General features: G+C 33.7%; 1 protein-coding gene across 1 annotated transcript; it reads right to left on the bottom strand.

The window, feature by feature from the left end:
• Positions 1–2,339: 2,339 nt before the first annotated feature.
• LOC115967428 (F-box/kelch-repeat protein At3g06240-like) lies at positions 2,340–3,800 on the bottom strand. The gene has a single exon (XM_031086518.1). It carries the CDS (start codon positions 3,720–3,722, stop codon positions 2,586–2,588), a length of 1,137 nt encoding a protein of 378 aa, XP_030942378.1. The 5' UTR covers positions 3,723–3,800; the 3' UTR covers positions 2,340–2,585.
• Positions 3,801–20,824: the final 17,024 nt, after the last annotated feature.

The following is a 20,824-nucleotide window of genomic DNA, read 5'->3' on the forward strand; positions in this document are numbered from 1 at the left end:
TCTTGACTCCACCACTATATATATTGAATTTTAATTGCAATGTGGAACAAATAGTTTTTAAATGAGAAAGAGCAAACATACACTTAAAAAGAGATCGAGAAATAAGCAAACAACAGCAACAATATTGATTTTTCTTTGAATTTAGTACCTGTTAGTTATGAATCCCAGTCGTAGCTCCATTAGTTTTTTTTTTTTTTTTTTTTTTAGAAAGTAGCTCCATTAGTTTGACTCTCATGAGTGAGTATAAGATTTGACACTTAATGGTAGGTAGGAGTTAAACTAATACTACCATCACATATGGTGATTGTCTGTTTTCCAGGAGGTGTTATTACATGCACCTGAAGTATTTTAGCCACGTGTATTGTTCTTCGCCATTTTATCCTATCCAAAATTATGCTTTCTATCACCTCTCTAATTAACATATCTTTTTTCTTCTCAAAAAAAAAAATATATATATATATATATATATATATTAACATATCCTTTTTGTCCGTGTAACTTACTAATTGACCCCAAAAAAAAAAAAAACCCTTGATTAATGGAATATAGCGTGATTGAGTTATGGGGCAAAAGGCAAACTGTCCTCTTAGGTCTCTCTTCTTCTTCCTCCAAATTACATCCATTCTCATCCCTTTAAAACCTTAAAAAAACTCATACTCAATGTATGAAACTCTTACTTTTGTGAGGTTTGGAAGAAGTGATTGTTAATCAGCTTTATCCCCAATTGTTTAGAAGTTGATTCCCAAACTTGAACCTACAACATGTCGCTTTTGGTCGAAAGTACTTGCCATCGCACCAAGGCACAGCCCTATAAAACATTAAAAATCCAATATTTTCCAAAACTTTAAGAAACCAAACACTGCTTTAAATTAAACCAAAAACCATTCAAGTAGCCTTTGAGTAAGTTCTTGCATCCAATTTTTCTTTTTCGGATAAATAATAGTAAATTTCACTACTCCATCGCAATTCTTGTAGCCATTTTGTTCACTTTTCAAGCCTTCTTTGCAATTAAATCCGACCTTTTCAAACCATAAGCATTGCATAAATTCTAAAGCCTTTCCCTCACCATAACCTCAATTGCTAGCTATGTTTACTAGTTCTTTATTTGATTGGTCTTGCACATGGGGTTTCACTAATAGCATCTCCATTCCAAAGCTCATAGAGCCATTGCTTTCTATACATAATAACATTCTCTAATTCTTTATACTTCTTTACGTCTTTTGAACATAAAGTGATCTTTTTGCAATAAAATCCTTTTTTACTTATCAAATAATAATAATAAGAAAATATTTCCTATCCTAAAATCCAACACATGCATATGACAAGTACTTTAAATTTGTCCTAAATCACTGTTACATCAATACCTACTAATAACCTCAATGCAAATTTTGGTTTCTGCCAATGGTAATTATGATTAATTAGAATTCCATTGTTTTAAACTTCTAAAAGGAAGCAGAATTTCAGCTATACTGCTAGTTGTTGGACTTGAGAATAAGTGACAACTATATTCTATGACAAATAGCTATGGAACTAAACATTGCGAAGCAGGCCAATTAGACTAAAGGGGTTTTTGGATGGTCAGTGGTGAAAGCACAATAGAATAGAATTTAGCTATTTATTGAGCACATTTTGGAGGTTCTAAATACTATGGAGTACTCTTAAAGCATCCTGTTGCTACTTGTAACATTGATAACAACTACAATGTACACAAAATTACTGGACATTCCCGGAAATAATAACAAAAATAAGTAGACGGTACTCAATAATTTCCCCAAATCTCTCAATACACATTGTCATCCACAGGCAAAAACAACTAAACAATCCTCCTGCCTATATACAGTACAAAAACACTGCAATACTATTAATATTTGAAACCTCCACCTTCTCTCTAGTCCCTACTGATGTTAATTTGATTAACTAGTAGTGCAGAAACTAATATTAACTCTGACTTAACAATCATTTTCTTTCCATTTTTTCAGCAATCAGACAGATGCCAAAAAATAAACCAAACAAAATGAGACTCGAAACAAAGCCAATATTGAACAAAATCAAGCAAACAAAAAAACTAATCATTATTAAACTTTGTCTCTACAATCCTAACCAATCACAGCCACTGTTTGGTTGCTGAGAAAAACCTAGTAAAAGAAAAATAAAAAATAAAAAATAAGCGCGGGTGATACTTTAACTCCAAGGTTGAATTAAGTTAGAAACACTAGAACAGGGCCAAGGACACATTTTCTTAGCAAAAGGCAAACCTAAGCCTAGCATTCTCTGCTCAAAGCTGTAAATTTGCTTATAAGAAATGCACACTGAGAAATGTAATTTAACGCTTTTAACCATCAACTGTCAAATGTAATTTAGCTAACTTCACCCATTCATATTGAGAAATTTCTTAAACTCAAGGAGGGAAACAATCACAACCTTAGTTTTTTACATCAAAAGTATCTAGTTTCCTAAACAGATAGGCTTATACATAAATTATACTATAATAGCTAAGATAATTTTCACAATGATGATGGAAAAACTGAAGCTTTCAACGATAAAAGTGATATAATAGCTAAAGTTATTTTTCACATTTGCTCACCTTAATCATGTAAAACCAAGCTCTCCATAGAATTAGCTGAGAAACCCACCCAATTAGCATCTTCAATCGCAAGAAGGCTCCAATTTAGACTCTCAGGCGGGTTAATTGAAACCATCCCATTGGCACTCTTGAATAGAAGCTCACCATTATCAGTGCTGCAATAGAACTCATGAGGCGAATCCGCTGGAATCAAACATTTTCTAGTCCAAGAACCAACGACACCATACTTCTCCATAACCCAGAAGTGGAATAGGCAACCAACACCATGAGAGAAAAAAAGAACGGCCAGCAATCCCTTGAATACCGCTAGTTGAAAAGAGGGTGAATAATTTTGACGCTCACGCAGAGGCAGAGGCAACATCATCTCATGGAAAGTCTCATCATGGACGTCAAAGGACAAAATGAAACGGTGGCGACAAGTATTTGCTATAAAGTGCAAAGCTCCATTACAAAATACAGAGGGTGGCAGAACAGAAACAATAGATCCAAAATTGGGTTCATTCCCTCTTAAGGACTCCATTGTTATTATATCTTTTCTCCATGAATCCGTGCTCAAAGTGTATATCTCTGCCTCGGCCAGTGGCTTTTTCTCCCGAAAAGTTACAAGTTTTAAAACCTTGAAGTCATTGTTTTTAGGGTCAAAAGCAAATCCAAAAACAACTCTAACAGCACTGTAAAGAAAGCGAGTAGATCGAAGCTTCTTAAACTTTCTAATACTTGGGTTCCACAAATAGATTATGTGATAATGATCTTGGTCATAACTAGCTAAGCAGAACACGCTGTTATAGAAGCCAACTATGCTGAACTTGTCAGGAAACGATGGGATATCAAATTTAGAAACCTGGGTCAAAGTGCGGTCGTTGTTGCAAACAACAGTACACAATTGTTTGGAAGTGGAAGATGAATGATCCGCTGTTACTGTTGGAGTGTATAGCAAATAACCACCGTGAGTGTTGGTGGATATTAGCGATTTGGTGAGGGTGAGGTTGAAGAGTGTGGAAACGAAAGTGGGGTCGGAGATGATGGAGTTACAAGTTTTGGAAACGGACCTGAATCGGGTCAAGGATTTCACAGGTAGCCGACCGAAGATGTCGTTGACGACGTCGTATGGAACTTGGTCACGCATCGGTTGAGACATCACCAAGGGAATGAACTGTGTTTGTGGTTTAGGGTTGTTGCGGCAGAGAAGGGAAAGTAAAAGAGAATAAAAGTGAGGTCCGGAGCTGGCGTAAAATCTTTTACGCCAGCCAATCCTGTAGCGACACATCAGCTAAAACATGTAGCCTCAATAGACCTTATTACATGCAATTATAATCCAATTAAAATCCTAAATATTTAGGAATGGCAATGAGTTGGGTTCAGGCCAAGTTTTTTCATACCCAGATCTGACCCGCGGGCCTGAACCCTCGACCCAAACTTGACTCGATTATTAAATGGATTTTTTTGCAAAGCTCAAACTCGCCCCGTCGGGCCCGCAGACCTGTTTAGCCCAACCAGATTTGGGCCTAAGTGGCAGTCCAAATCATGGCCCAACCAACAAAAAAAAATTTGATGGCCACTAAGATTTTTTGCCTAGATTCAAGCCCATTCAAGGCATATAACGTGGCCCAACCAAAAAAAGAAAAAGAAAAAAGAATTGATGCCTATTAATTGAAAATACATGTCTCATCATTATTATTGCAATTAACCTCCACACACCTTTTTAAAAAAGAAATATTCTACATATGGTTCAGGTGAGTAGTGCAATATCAAATAAGTATTATGTCTTCTTAGGCACAGGTCTCACAAGCAAAATTGCATCCTAAGAACTCAAACACCTTGACATGTCCTAGCTACAAGCTAGTGGAGCCATTCAACAAGATAAGCACAAATCAATAAAACTCATGGGTGAAAGTAAACACGAAGCATGTTAACAAATAAAGAAGCAATAAAGAGTGCTTAGTCAACTACATCGTACTTTGAGGAAAGTCTTCTTTCTTATTTCAACGAATGCCAAGATCTAACAAACCAACCCATACCGAAAATCCAACAAATCCTAGAAATTTTGCAAACCCAGTAGGAAAACTAGCAAATCTAAAAATCCCACCAACAAAACACAAAAAAAAAAAAAAAAAAAAAATCCTCACAATTGTCGGATCGGCGATTGTTGTTGGTAGGGCTGTCCAACGGGTCTAAGACCCAACCAAACCGCCCGAATCCAACCGACTCGAAGTTCAGCAGGTCAATCCGAAGCCCATGAACGGTCGTGTTTGGGTCCTTCTCTAAGAAAACCTGCGTATTCGATTCGGGTAGCGGGTTAAGGGTTTAAAAACCTGTATAACCCGTCCTGCCTGAAAGTTTCAAAGTAAAGAAAAAAATATTATATGTCTCGGTTCTTTTGAGGTGAGCACGTGAGAGACTGAGGATGATAAGACTACTGCTTGGTCTAATTGATAACTACACACATCTAGAGTCTTCCACGCAAAAGCAAAAATCAAATTAGCAAAGCAAAGATCAAATCACCAGTAGACTGAAGCTCAGAACGGCTAAAATTGAAATGGAAATCCCATCTTAAACACTGTTCCACACGCAAGCCTCAGTCTTCAATCCCATCTTAGACCTATTCTTAGTATCTCACTCTCTTATAAATCAAGATCTCACTCTCAATCTTAGACTCCGTTCTCTCTACTCTCAATCTCAAGTCTCTCTAGTCTCAAGTCTCAACCCTTCACTCCATACCCTCTACAAACCAAAACCCTAACTATTGTTGCTACCGCCTCATCACCACACTCATGGCTTCGCCTCACTTTCCACTATGGGTTAATCCCTTAAGCCTTCTCATGCTCACAGACCAGCTTTTTAGTCTCAAGACTCTCAGGTATATTTTCTTCCTTTTTCATCTATCTTTCTCTCTATTTTGAGATATGGGTTTTTCATCTTGTTTAATTTATTGTAAACTTAAAGATTAGTTGTGAGAAATTGCTTAGTCGTATTGCCATAGAGTTGCATGTGCTTGATTCCACTTTGAAACATAGTATCCAGTGTAGTCAGTCTCTCTAGTCTCTATACTTTTCTGTTTGATTCAAAGATTAGGGGACCAAAACAGACCAAGTGATTGCATTCAAATATGAAACCCTAATTGTATTGATTTGATTTGTTGGGTCAAAGATGAACCCCTAATTTGAGTGTGCTCATTTGTGTTCTTTTTCTTTGTTTTTATCCTATGTAGGCTGGACCGTGTGGTGGTCCTGTTTGTATCTGCCCAATTTTATACCTTTTTTTTTTATATAATTTTAAATGAGCAATATACTTCTATGATTCTATCTTCACTTATTTGTTTTCACCCTTTTGGTATCATTTACAGTTAGAATTTCCTACATATAGTTGCTCTATAGTCTATTATGTAGCAATATTACATTTGTAATAGTGATTTTTATATTTTATTTGTTCTTATTATTCTTTGCACAACTAAGGTTGTCATATACTCATATTTGTAACAATATGCCCGCTTATTTGAAGTATTTTAATTAAAAATAAATGAGTGTAGAAGGTGGAGCACTTTCCCTGCACATTTTCATCCATGCCTCCTGTTTCTATCCTGTTGTTTCATGTGCTTTCTTATTTCCTAATTTCACTCACTCTTGAAGTTCTTTCTATATGTTTCTATCCCGCTGATTCATTTTGTTTTCCTAATTTTAAAAAATTGAAACCCTAATTTTATACAGGAGTTGAAATTTGTTCAAATAGGCTACTCTATTGTTGTTGTTGTTGTGTCACTTGTGTGTGTTCTTGTTACTGGTTTAAGAGTATCATTGTTATGGTAGTTTGCTAATGCATAAATTTGATGTCTTTAGGTTATGGAACCCTCTAGTGATGCACCCCATTCCCAAACAACTCCTACTGCCCAAGCTGAACCTGTTGCCCAAGTTATACCTATTACCACTCCAACTAATGCTGAGGTTCCCCCACTTCCACCTAAAGGTAAAGGCAAGGTGTGTAATAATAGGAAAAAGTCTATTGCTTGGGATCATTTTGAAAAAGTAGATATTGGTGAAGGTAATTTCAAGATTGTTTGCAATTATTGTCAAAAAACTTATCTAGCTAATAGTAAGGGGCATAGTACTGCTAATTTATTGAATCATACACCAGTTTGTGTTAAGAACTCTAATAGAGATACACTTAAAGGGCAACAAACCTTAGCGTTTGAACCCAAAGTGGATGGGGAGGAAGGGTTTTAGCTTGTACCAACAGCCTATACTGTTGAGACTTTTAGAAAGGCACTCGCTGAAATGGTTATAATAGATGAGTTGCCTTTTAGGTTTGTTGAAGGTATGGATTTCAAAGATATTCAACAACCTTACAACCTAAGTTGTGAATTAGGGATATCTCATCTCGTCAAACTATGGCTAAGGATGTGATTGGCATTTATGGTGTTGAGAGAGAGAAACTAAGGGGGGCCTTGAAGGGTCGTAGGGTGTGTCTTACTATGGACACACGAACTAGTATTCAAAATCTAAATTATATGTCCCTTACAGGTCATTTTATTGATGATGATTGGAGATTGCATAAGAGAATATTAAATTTTTGTCAAGTTGAAGACCATAAGGGGGAGACTATAGGTAGAAAGATTGAGATGTGTTTGCATAAGTGGGGCATTAATGGCATATTCACTTTAATAGTGGACAATGCTAGCTCAAATGGTGCCACCATTAAGATTGGGAAGGGACTATTTTAGAACATGAGTTCTTACACATGAAGTGTTATGCATATATCCTAAATCTGATTATGGGGGATGGTATAAGAGAAGTTGATACATCCATTGCTAAGGTGCTTGAAGCTATGAGGTATGTGAAGTCCTCACCAAATAGGAATCAAACTTTTATGGGTTTTGTGGAGAGATTAGGTATTCAGTCTAAGTATGTGTTTGGATTTTGTGTTTTACGCGTTATGTTTTCTACATTTTTTTTCCTGGACGCGCGTCTGACACTATTTATTGTCCACGAACAGTGATTTTAGGCTTATGAATAGTGCCAAACACGTGAACAGTAACTTTTTTATTGTTTTTTTATTGTTTTCAATTTTCAGCAAAATAAGCGGTATCCAAACAGACTCTAAGTCTCTTCTTTGTCTAGATGTACCAACTAGGTGGAACTCTACCTACCTCGTGTTAGAAATCGCACAAAAATTTGGGAAAGTGTTCATAGGAATGGACTTTGAGGATGATAGTTATTTTTCATACTTTATGAACAAGGAGAATAGTGGTGGTATGGGATCTCCTAGTGGTATTGATTTCCAAAATTGTAGGACATTTGTGGGTTTTTTGAAACTTTTTTACAATGCAACGAAAAGTTTTCAGGTTCTTTGTATGTTACTGCAAACACCTTTTTTGATGAGATGTTTGACATTCAAGAGAATATTTCCCATTTAAGTAAATCTCAAAACCACCTCTTGAAAAACATGGCAACTAAAATAGAATCTAAGTTTGATAAGTATTGGGGGAAAGGGATAAAATTAATCATCTCTTGTATGTGGCTGTGGTTCTTAATCCGAGAAAGAAGTTGAGGTTTTTGAAGTTTTGTTTTTCTAAAATTTATGGGAATGGAGTGATTGATAAGATGGTTGAATTGGTGAAGGGTTCCTTGGTCAAGTTGTATGATTATTACTCTTGTGTTGATTCACCAAAAGTACAAGTACCAAGTGGGAGTGAGAGGACACACATAGAAGATGAGTCAATTGGTTGTAGCGATCCATATGTGATGGTTAATTCTAGGTTTGAGTGTTTCTTCGAGGCTGAGTAGTCCATAGGGTGTAGCAATGAGATTGACAAATATTTGGCTGAATATTGTGAAAGTAGAAGGGGGGATGTGAAATTTGAGATATTGGGGTGGTGGAAGACCAATTCAAATAGGTATCAAGTGCTGTTCAAATTGGCTAGGGATGTGTTGGTTTTACCTGTTTCTACTGTTGCTTCTAAGTCAACGTTTAGTACTGGAGGACACATACTTGATCCATTTCGGAGTTCACTCTCTCCACTCATGGTTCAAAATCTTGTTTGTGCACAAGATTGGCTTTAAGCCTTGGTTCCAATTTCTTTTCGTAAATCAAAGGATGAGTTAGAGGCTTTGGGAGATGAATTTCATGATTTAGGTAATATGTTAACTTCCAAACTTTTTGTCTATTAAGTGCTATTAAATATGTCTTATGCAAATGAAATTTAATCTAATAGCTTTCATTTCTTTCTCTTTTCTAGTTATACATCAAGCAGCAGCAGGTGGTGGAAGTTCAAGCTCAAGCAAAGGTATCTCAATTAGTGTTGATAACTAATCACTAAATGGGAAAGTTTCTGCCCTTACTGTTATTTCAATTGAGTTTGGTTCTGCCCTCTCTATTGTTTATGGTTATTACTATTCTGTATTTTTTGGTCTTGTCCTTATATTTCTATTGATAAATATCTTTTTGCTAATCACTAAATGGGAAAGTTTCTGCCCTTACTGTTATTTCAATTGAGTTTGGTTCTGCCCTCTCTATTGTTTATGGTTATTACTATTCTGTATTTTTTGGTCTTGTCCTTATATTTCTATTGATAAATATCTTTTTGCCCATTTTCTTGTAGAAGGAAGGACACATTTTGTATAGAAGGCAGATTTTTTGATATATTTTGGAAGCTCTTTTGGACATAGTGCATTTCTAACTTATAATTTATAAATCAACTCTTTCTTATAGGAAAGAAAACTTATTAAGTTTATAGGTTTTCTTTTCTATAAGTCATGGACTTAACTATAGAGTAGTTGCTCTTTTAATGCTTCAGAAAAGTTATTTTTTGGAAATACTTAGATATTTCATAATTGTAACTAATTATAACTAGCTACTACCTTGGTAGTTTACTGCCTTACACACTAGTAATAACTACCTTTCTGCCTTCTCTTACTCTATGGAAATATTGCAAGCTGCTCTTATTATCTGTTGTTGCCATACTTGTGGTGTGGTTGTGATTGATTTATTTGCTGGAATTTGTTTGCTGGCTTGTGTTACATGTATGGAACGGTTGGCATAACTTGGCAGGTTTAATAGGTTGAGATGTGCTTTTGTGCTTATTAGACTTTCTTAATTTGTTTTTGGATTTTTAAGGTACTGCCCAGGTCTTATTGCTAAGATATTTTGAAAAATATTTCTTTCTTGTATTGTGTGGTTTTAACAGGTGGTTAGAAAGTGATATTATGTGTGTTTTTATGTACTATCCAGGTCTTAAGGCTAAGGCCTAAGGCATTTTGAAAAATATTTCTTTCTTGTATTGTGTGGTTTTAACAGGTGGTTATAAAGTGATATTTTATGTGTGTTTTTATGTGCTTGCTAATTTGCCCAGGTTTTTATGTGTTATTTACTATATTTGTTGTCATTATATGTGAGCTAGAAACATTAAATTTGGATTGATAAGACCTGGAGGCCCAAAAGATTCAAAGTTGTGTAATGACATACAAGTTGAGCTTGAAGGCCTAATTTGAATAAAGGATGTGGAAAGAGGCTCATATGATATATATACATGGTTCAAAAATATATAAATCTTTGTTAAAAGTAAGCCCTTTAATTTGGGCCCAAAAGGCCTGTCAAAAATTGAATAAAAAAAAATTTCATGCAAATTCACAAATTTGGCCCAATTTTAAGCCCAAACCCGCCTAACCAACGAATTCGACCTGTTCAACTAATGACCCGAACCGCCAGGTCTAACCCATATATTAGGTCAGTTGCGGGTCACATTTTTGGTAATCCAACCCAGTTGGATTGAGTCTGGGTCATGCCCAACTCGACCCGTGGACAACCCTAGTTGTTGGCAAAGCGGTGTGGGATTGGCGATTGGTGAGAGTTTGACTTGTTGGTAGTAAGGATTTAGGATGATTCGTCGGTTAAGAATTTTTTTTCTTGAATCTTGTTTTTTGGGCTTGTCATGGTGAGAAGAGAGGAGAGTGAAGGGTGCTCGATTATGGCTATGGTGGTCAGAGGAGGGGAGAGTGAGTGAGTGAGAGTGGGAAAGGAGAGTGAGAGTAGGAGAGGAGAGTGAGAGAGAGAGCGGGAGAGGAAAGTAGGCGACTAGGCTGGAATGGATGAGTGAAAAAGTGAAATGAGATTTTAGGGTTTATAACTATATATATATATATATATAAGGGTATTTTAGTACTTTTCTTTTTGAGAATTAGGGTATTAGTACTTAAGGATATAACCAGGTCAAGTCCGAGTTCGGGTTTGGGCCGGGTTTTATTAAAACCCAAACTCGACCCGGACCCATTTAGGGTTTTTTTTAAAAAAAAAACCCAAACCCGACCTTATTCTTTATCGGGCTGAGCCGGGTACCCGTGAGTCAGGCAGAAATTGTCATCCCTATAAATATTCCTCAAACACGTTCAAAGCTTCTTCTCCAATAGCAAACCAAAGGCAGACTCTCCTCCTCCTCTTCACACCGGAGCTTCATTCTGCCATAGTTATCACTGGATTTGATTTTAGAGCCTAAAAAAGATGTCAAATCCGTTGTTAGTCTAGTGTCACAACCTCAAGGTTTGTTTTATCATGATATGGTGGTTCTCCCTTATTTTCAATTTCAAAATATTAATGGGTTTGGGTTTTGGTTTTTTTGGACGTCAATCACTTGATTTTGTATGGGTTTTGTTGATTTGGTACGGGTTTTACAGTTTTTCTTATTGGATTCTTAAATCTTAAGTGGTAAGTTCAAACCAATTTGATTGTGGTTCTTCAGTTTTTTTTTCCAAGCTAGTCTAGGTTCTTATGAATTGTGTTTCAGTTCCAAATCATGATTTTGTGTGCTTCCTTTTTAAGTTATGAAACTTTTTTTTTTTTTTTTGACGTTTCCTATGTATTTGGATCCTTAGTATTGCTCTGTCGTTGCTCTTTTGAAAGGATTCATTTAATTAGTTGAATTGTTCTTTATGTTAATATTTACATACATACCATTCATTTTCCTATAATATATAACATGGGAAATGTGATTTTTTTTTATTCTCTTTTGTGTCTTAAAAATGTGAGATGAGATTTACTTAAACTTGATTATGCCTTTGTATGGAAACCAAGAACAACAAGATTTAGTTATATCTTCTTTTGTGTGGCTACGCTTGTTCTAATCGGCTTTCTATATTAGATATGATTGAGCTACCCTGTTCTCTCCCTAATGAAGCATTTGTTTTAATTTCAATTGGCAATGTGGAGTCGATGTGATAGGTCCCAAATTGTTTTGATCAAGATATGCCCAATCCAATAATTTGGCAAGTTTGTTCTTTTGTTCATCCCTAATAGGCTTTTTATTTATGACAAAATGAAAAACTGATTTGAAATGGCCAAGTTGTGAGTTTCTAATGTCCATTAGTTAGCCATATAGGTTGATTAAGTGTATTAAGTACTATATGAATTCTTATCATGCATCCAAATGGGAAGTTTTAGTTTTGAAGGCAGGTGACCTACCCTACAGTTGTCATCCTAGATAATATATAATTATGTTATCTCATGTTCATACTAATAATATCTTTATGTGTCATAATGTTTTTAGCTCTAAATTCTATTTCTTTGGGTAAACATTTTACTCATAAACCTACATTCGTTATACTAAGTAACACTAAAATTTACATAAGAATGAATGACTAAAAGGAAGCACAAATTAAAACAGAGTTTATAATGCTCTTTTTTGGGGGTTTTTTTTGGGGTTAGGGGGGGGGGGGGGGGGGGGGGAGTTTGGTAGTTGTGCCCTTTGCATTACATAGCCAACAGAGTTTTTGTTTATGGTTAGAATGAGTGTTCTCAAGATGTATATGACTTTTCGTTCTTTTTTTTTTTAAATGACTTCTCAAGATTCAAGTGGGTTTCTAAGTGTTTTTATTGTCTGAATTTTTTTTGCTAATGTTAGCTGCAACTTATTCTATTTTTCTTTTTTCCTAGCTATGATGCATATAGATGGTTTTGAATGTTTAAAGGAAAATTGCCCTACTATCTTGATTGAAATCTTGGAGTATGTGGCTAGTGTTAGTGAACACTTAGTCATCCAACCCTAGCATGGAAATGAAGCCTAAAAATCCTGTATTTTGGAGAACTGAATCAGCAAAAGTCACTCCCTAGATTTGGTTTTCTATTTATATAGATATAGAGGGGATAAAACCCTCATATGAGGAAATTATATACTTTTAACCTTCTGTTGTTGCTCTTTTCATAGCAAAACCTTGTATTTTGAAGAACAACTGAATTTATAAATCATGCAAATGGCATGTTGCAAGTGGTAATTGACTTATTACAGAAGTTGTGTAAATAATACCTATGCCTTTGGCATCACAATCTAATCTTCTAGAGATGTTCTAGTGGCAATTATTTCTCTATTGAATCTTAAGATGTCACTCAGATAGACTTCCACTAATTAGAATGTTAATTTGTTGAAGGAATTTGCTAGTTTACAAGAAGGTGAATAAAACTTGAAAATTTTATCAACACATCTCAAAAAACCTTTAATCATTTCTTCCATGTAATATAAAACCTAACACAATTCAATATTTAAAGGAACATGAGATTGGTAAATACTCAATACAATAATTGAAAAGTTTTTAATTCCAATATTTAGTTTGAAATAAAACCTACCACAAAGGTTTGGAAACATATTAGGAAAAAAAAAAAAAAAGTCAAAATTCTATTTAAAGGTCTCTAATTCAGAATACATTCATGTGAAATAAACTTGTCATGATATATTGTACAAGAGGATCATAGGATTGGAAATACATTTAAGTAAAACCTATCATAATTCTTTCTAAAAGTTTCTAATTAACAATACATTCATATCAAAGTTTTTGGAAGTTTTAGTGATTCGGTTGTTCCACCAAAATACAGGATGTTTAAGCTTCATATCCACATCGGCATAAGATGACATATTGTTCACCAACTCAAGCCAGTAGGGAAATTTTCTTTTAAGCATTCAAAACCATTTATCTACAATTCTGCATCATAGCTGGGAAAAAAGAAAAATAATCACAACTGGGAAAAAAATTGAGAATAAGCTACAGCCAACATTAGCAGAAAAATCCAGACAATAAAAACACTTGAATCTTGAGAAGTCAATACAAAATGAAGGGTACAACTACACAACAAAGCAATAGTAATGCTTGTTGTCATCTATATAGTCTGATTTTTTTTTTTTTTTTTTTCATCAATCCTAGTTTGAAATTCTCACCAACAAATCTAGAACATCTAGAAGGATTACCAATTTTTTTTTTTTTTTTTTTTAAGTAAACTCTATCCAAGTGGTATCAAGTATGTCATTAGCATCTGCTAAGGGTAGCCCAACAAATTTGGAGGCCTAAGGCAATATATTTAAATGGGGCATTTTTGTTATCACTTAAATAATATTTAACTAGTATTTAATATCATAATTTTTTTATAACAAAAATCTATTCCTTTTATTTTGTAATATGCTTTTTTTTTTTTTTTTGGAAAAATGCTAAAGCTATAATAAATTTTACTAAAAAAAACGTTCAAATGATGAAGAAATGAATGCGATTAGTGACACTTCAAGAAGATAATAAACAAGTTTTAAATGAATGATGTTAGGGATATTATAAATTTTACAACATGAGGCTTACAAAAATGTATTATTAATCACAAAAAATAATTCTAAAATGCATTTAATATGTTATTAACATCCACGTATCATATTAATTGTCACATCAATTTGTAAAATTTTCAAGTAAAATTAATGATATTTCTAGCATTTTCCTATCAGAATTATTTCTTACAATTAGTGACACGTATTTGTAAGGGAAAATGCTAGAGATACATATTCTTTTACAAAAACTTTTATAAACTGATGATGTGATGAATGATTATAGATAAATAAAAAAGTGATGTTATCGGTGGGCCCTAATGAGAACCAGTAAGAATTTGGCCAAAACAACAGTTTGTAAACATGTTGTAAAATAATTTGTAAAACTATAGCATTACTCTATTTATAAGACCCATGTATTTAAAGTTGTATTATCTTTAGCATTACTCAATACTTTGGGACTTCTTAAAAGTAGAGAAAAATTATAAAACAAATTTTTTTTTCTTCCTATATCTCTATTTTTTTTAAAAAAAATATATATATATATATATAAATATATATATATATATAAATATATATATATATATCAATTTTTACCCCAAAATTTGGGGCCTTCCTCTAGTAGAGGCCCCAGGCAGTGGCCGAAGTGGCCTAGGCCTAGGGCCGGCCCTGGCATCTGCCAATGTACTTCAAATTCTGTTATGACTTTAGCTTGTAAAAATTGTAATTTTTTTATTAGTATATCTTTTGACTGAACTGAAATTTGAGCACAATGGGATTGACCATAAGTTTATTGCTTTGAAATTAAACAAGAATTAGCAATTGGTTAATTTCTTTAATTTTTTTCCACCTTATATTGAAAATTAGTAACATTAGTAACATCATTTGAATCCTTATGCACTTCTATTATATACAACCCTCACTCTAACTGCTTCTTAAAAATACTACTCCAAAAAAAAAAGTCTATAAGTTTACTTTGAATTTTCTAAATTAGTTGTATAAATAAGGAAGTAATTATTTAAATTTTTTATAAAAAGTAGAGAGAAGTCCTAAATCTTATTCTCATCATTCTAGTTCTTGTTCTTTTACTCTGAAAAATCCTATTCTCCTTCATATCATTGAAGAACCACAATTAGATGGGTTTGAACCTACCACTTAAGATTTAAGAATCTAATCAAAACCTACTTAAGATTTAAATTTTTCTAAAAAAATGAAGAAAAATTGACCATGTTCATATTCAATCAATCTCCCTCCCATCGAACCACCCACTTAAGATTTAAGAATCCAATAAGAAAAATAGCAAAACCCATACCAAATCAACAAAACCCATACAAAATCAATTGATTGACGTCCAAAAAAACTCAATTTGATTGATATTTTGGAATTAAAATAGGGGAAAACCACCAAATCATGAGAAAACAAATCTTGAGATTGTGACACTAGACTAATGGCAGATTCGACATCTTTTTCAGGCTCTAAAAACAACTCTGGTGATCACTGTGGCAGAATGAAGCTCCGTTGTGGGGAGGAGGAGGAGAGTCTACCCTTGGTTTGCTGTTTGGAGAAGAAGCTTTGAACGTGTTTAAGGAATATTTGGGGTTTTAATTGAGTTATAATTGCATGTAATAAGGTGTATTGAGTTTAAATTTGTTGGTTGATGTGTCTTCTCATGATTGGCTGATTGGCTGGCGTAAAAGGTGTCTTTTACGCTAGCTCCGGACCAAACTTATTCTCAAAGTAAAAGGACAACTTTTAAGGTACTTTTGGTTGGATAGATTAGGGGTGTCCATGGAAACCGACAACCCGTCCCACCCGCCGCCACCCGATCCGACAACTCCAGCGGTCAGATGCGGGCTCCGACCTCACTAACCCGACCCCAGCAGGTCGTTTGTCGATTTTTAATTTCAAAACCCGTGAAACCTAACCCGAACCGAAGTCGATTCAAAATTCGGCCATTTTTTCAGATTCCGACCACTTTTTCACTCAAATCCGTCGATTTTTGGCATAATAAACACCGGATCTAGCTGAAGCAGTGATTTCTCATCACGATTTGCCAGAAATCTCGCAGGATCCGATGGGATCTCACCGGATCTTGGATGGATCTAGCAAGATCTCGCCGCGTTTCGAAGCATTCTAGTGATAATCGGGTTCACCAGAAACCGACCACCACCCGCCGGCAACCCGAACTGACGAACCCATTACTGTTACGGGTCGGTTGCAGGTTGAAAAACCACCCACCCGATCTTGTACGGGTCGATTGCGGGTTAGGCAAAAACCCAACCTGCCCGACCCATGGACAGCCCTAGGATAGATGAAAAGGGTAGAGATTGGGAAAGGAAAAGATAGTTATGTCTAAAAAAATAAAACAAAGAATAAAATAATAAGAACAAAACCTAGAAATGGGAAGAGAAAAAAAATGTCAACAAAGCAACCAAGGGAGAAAACACATGCAAATCCATGTAAGAGGAGGAATGGTAAATTTGTCATTGAATGCAACTATACGTCTCCCTTCTATTTTGGTGGGTCATGGGAGAAAACACATGTGCCTACTAATTTTCCATCTTCCTCTTCTCTGTAACCAAACACGTATAAAATCAGTTTTTTCTTAACTTTTTTCTTCCTTATTTTCTAGTTGTCATGCACTAGAAACGAAGGATGGCCACGCCCTGGTTTCCAACGTTAGAATATTCCTTATTATAAGTTTACTCAGATCAGAACAAAACTAATGGATGGAGATTTGGTGCAACCATATTTTAAATATATTATAACTACCATATAAAATTCAATATGTAAAAATCATTATTGTATAAGTAATATTTTACAACTTATCATGTATAACTGAAAATTTTAAAAATAAATATTAAATATTTCTAATTTTGTTTCATGTTATTAGTAATAAAATTTTTAATTGAAATAGTAATTTAAATATGGGGAAAAAGTTTTTTTTTTTTTTTCCTTCTTTATGTTTAAGATAGTTCACAACTTCCTCCCTAAACTTTGAAATTGAGTTATTGCTTCTTCTATCTTTTGGAAATGAGAAATATCCACTTTCTGTTATTTTCTCACTTAAATCCAACAAAATAATTTGATTCTTGAAATATTTTACAGTATAATCTAAAATACCCTCAACTATAAAATAAAATACTAAAAATACTCCATTTCAACCGGGTAAATTAAAGATTAAACAAACTACTAACTCCTGACAATCCCAAACTAATATGAACAATTGACCACTAGTGGAGGCGAAGACAAAGAAATAAAGTTGCACATAGCAAGGCCAAATGTTTTAACTTGGAATTGGCTTGGATTGAGGAGCCCCTGATTTTCTTTGTCAAAAAATTACGATGATGTACCAACGAGTTCTTATTAATGAAAGTTTTTTTATTTGCTAAAAAAAATACTATCAAAGAAAACCACAAAATCTCAAGGAAAAAAAAAAAAAAACCACAAGCCAAACATCCTAATCAATAACACAAAACACAAACTTTTCAACTAAAAAAAAAAAAAATCAAACAACCTTTACTGCCTTCGTGTTTTTCCACCACCATCAACAAAATCCAAGCACCCAAATTCAAACACCAATAGACTCAACTAAGTTTCACACCAATCACTCACTGATCCAGATCTATTTAGATCCTAACCTCGACAAGCTCCCCATTACAATTTCGTCAAAAGCCTCTTCTCATCAAATCACCTGGGTTCTCAATGCAGAGTGTTGGTGACGCACTGAATCTACTGTGTCATGCCAGAGCACCAAGACCACACCGAACCCCTCACACGCCAAAGGGTTTGTATTAGATGAAAATATTATCTTGGGATCGTTGTCAATTTAGTTCATACATTTTAATAGCAATCAACTTAGTCTTTATTAATTTCAACTTATAGTAATTTGGTCTCTACCGTCAACTCTCTAACTGAAATTGACTGTAAGTTGATTGCAAATTGAAAATAACAATGACCAAATTTATTGTTGCTAAAATATATGAACCAAATTGACTATGAGCCCAAAATGTAAGAACTAAAATTATTTTTTTGCCAACTTTTATTGTTGGTATTTGGCCTTTTAATTTTTTGTTTAAGGAGTTAAGGATTATGTTTGGTGGGCAAGGTTATTTTTGTGACTAATGCTAGGGAAACATATATTTAACAATTTTAAATTGTGATGAATATTATGGAGCATGGATACAAAAATTTTACAACATTTCTAAATTAGAATACCAAAAAATTAAAATTAAATTACTAAACGAAAACAAAATTAAATTAAAAATTGTGGTAAGCCCATGTGTAAGTTAGCGTACTAATTTAGGAATTTTGTGAAATTGTTATGACATTTTGTATTGTCCCTAACATTACTTCTATTTTTTAGAAATATCATGCCAACAATATTTTTATAACAAATCATAAGTGGTAGGTTGTAACTGATTGTTACTAGTATGTAAAAAAGTAATTTTAATAGTGAGTTTAAATTAGAACTAATAACAACTTACTTTCTAAGATTTGTAGCTTTTTCTATCATACCTAGAATGTGACCATAAATATAATGGGATGGAGTGAACGCAAGAGCAAAATCTGAGAAAGGAAGAAGAAATAATTGGAGAACTAGAGGAAGAAGAAGAGAACGCAGGAGAAAAAGCTAAGATAGAAATCATCTGAAATTTTTTTAGTTTATATACACTGACCTACTTTACTAGTAACCGATTTCCATTAAAATTAAATGAATGACCAGGATTAAAATAATGATAAATTAATGATTAGGATTAGGGAGGGTACCGTACCCCCAAAACAAATAGAGGACACCGTAGAATGACCCGTCAAGTCAATGTGTTCAATATTTTTTTTAGGGTAGAAACAAAATAGGTATATTATGAATATAACTTTGTTCTGGAAAGTATAATTTCTTTTTTGGCAAATAAAGGTATTCCTTTATGCACCTTGCCTTCTACGTAGAGCTGCCCTTGCCTTTGATTAATGATCTAGCAAAACGGGGAAGACCTGCAAGGCTGCAACATAGTTGACTCTGGAGTCTAATTAATACATGCTCAACTTTTACGTATGATAACTACTTGTGAGATGTATTGAAAATAGGCACTCTTATTAGGAAGTTCCCTGCTGCTGGCTATGTAAAACTCATTATAAAGAAATAAATACCCGTTTAAAAAAAATATATATATATATATATATATAAATAAAATAAATAAATACCCCTTTTGAATAATTAAAAAAAAATTATTTCTCAATTATAACCTCTGAGATTAGGGTAAGAAAATTGCAGTAAAATTTAGTTAACCTTTATAGATGATTGGCTTAAATTGTATTAAAAAATAATAATTTTTTTTTTCATTCATATTTTGTTAACATCAAATAGACATAAGTTTTAATTTTTATATATGTTATATGTATTAATTTATTCTTAAACTTTTGTATCACTCTCATCAATCGATGATTCTCTGCTCCCTTCCCCAAATAAATCCTGACTTCATTACTGGCAGGACCATAGTCCAGGTGAACATCAAGGCAAACAATTAAAAAAAGTGCAGTAGGCTTAACCTATTCCACAAGAATTTCAATACTAAAACAATCTAAATAAATAAATAAATAGGGTTTATGCTAATGGGTGCGCTTAGGGCAATAGTTAACAATTCATTTTAGGAAAGTTTTGATATCATTTTTATAGGAAATAGAAAAAGTTGTCAAAATATTAATTTTTTTTCCTTTTCCCATAAAATTTTTCTTTAAATAAATTATTAACAATTGTACTAAGGACATCGTTAGCATTTCCCAAATAAATAATCAATAAAAAATAGTTTTCTATTATCTATAATAATATTTAATTCTTTAATTATTAACAAAGAAATAATCAAATTAGAGAACTTTGAATATATATATAGAAATATTTTTTTAATAAAACTTTTATAGGAAGGTACAAGTTGGCTATTTTGTTTTCTCTAATGCGCACAAGTTGACTACTACTTGTGCGTCGAGATAGGGAGATGTAATAATGATTCGTCAACTTATGCGTCGAGATAGGGAGATGTATATAATGATTTCAAAATAATATTTTTTAAATATTAAGGAGCCGTTTGGTAGAGTTGTTTAAACATCTCATTTTCAGTTTTTAAACAATATTATATATATTTTCACACATATTTTTATCTACACGTATTTTAAAAAATTACAAACAATATTACTCAAACTCCTCTACCAAACGGATCATTGACATTTTTCTGTTTAATATAATCGAATGACGTGGGAGGTATTCTCAAAAGAAAAAAAAAAAGAATGACGTGGTACGGGTGATGTAGGAGTTGGAATTGAGAGAACCACCTACGACACATTTGTGAAATCTGGACCGTTCGATACATGGGTGCCCATACATTTGAGAGAATCCTGTGGCGTACGTTAGGTGGGTCACACACACACACAGACAAGGCTAAGTTTTCGTTCTCCGAATATTTTAAAATTTATTAATAATTAAACTTTGATAAAAAAAAAAAAAATGAACATAAAGGAAACAAAGAAACGAATCTGTATGTGTCTCTCTTTGATCAAATAAAAGCTAGAACTAGGCCACAAAAGTAATAACCAGATACAGTTCGATAAAATAAAAAACAACTAGGAGAAATCTGGTCTCTATCATAGCTAAATTGATGCACTTTAGCCCTCCCATAGGGTTTTATTGTGTT

Source organism: Quercus lobata, chromosome 11, assembly GCF_001633185.2.
Source record: "Quercus lobata isolate SW786 chromosome 11, ValleyOak3.0 Primary Assembly, whole genome shotgun sequence".
In the NCBI taxonomy this organism is placed as follows: domain Eukaryota; kingdom Viridiplantae; phylum Streptophyta; class Magnoliopsida; order Fagales; family Fagaceae; genus Quercus; species Quercus lobata.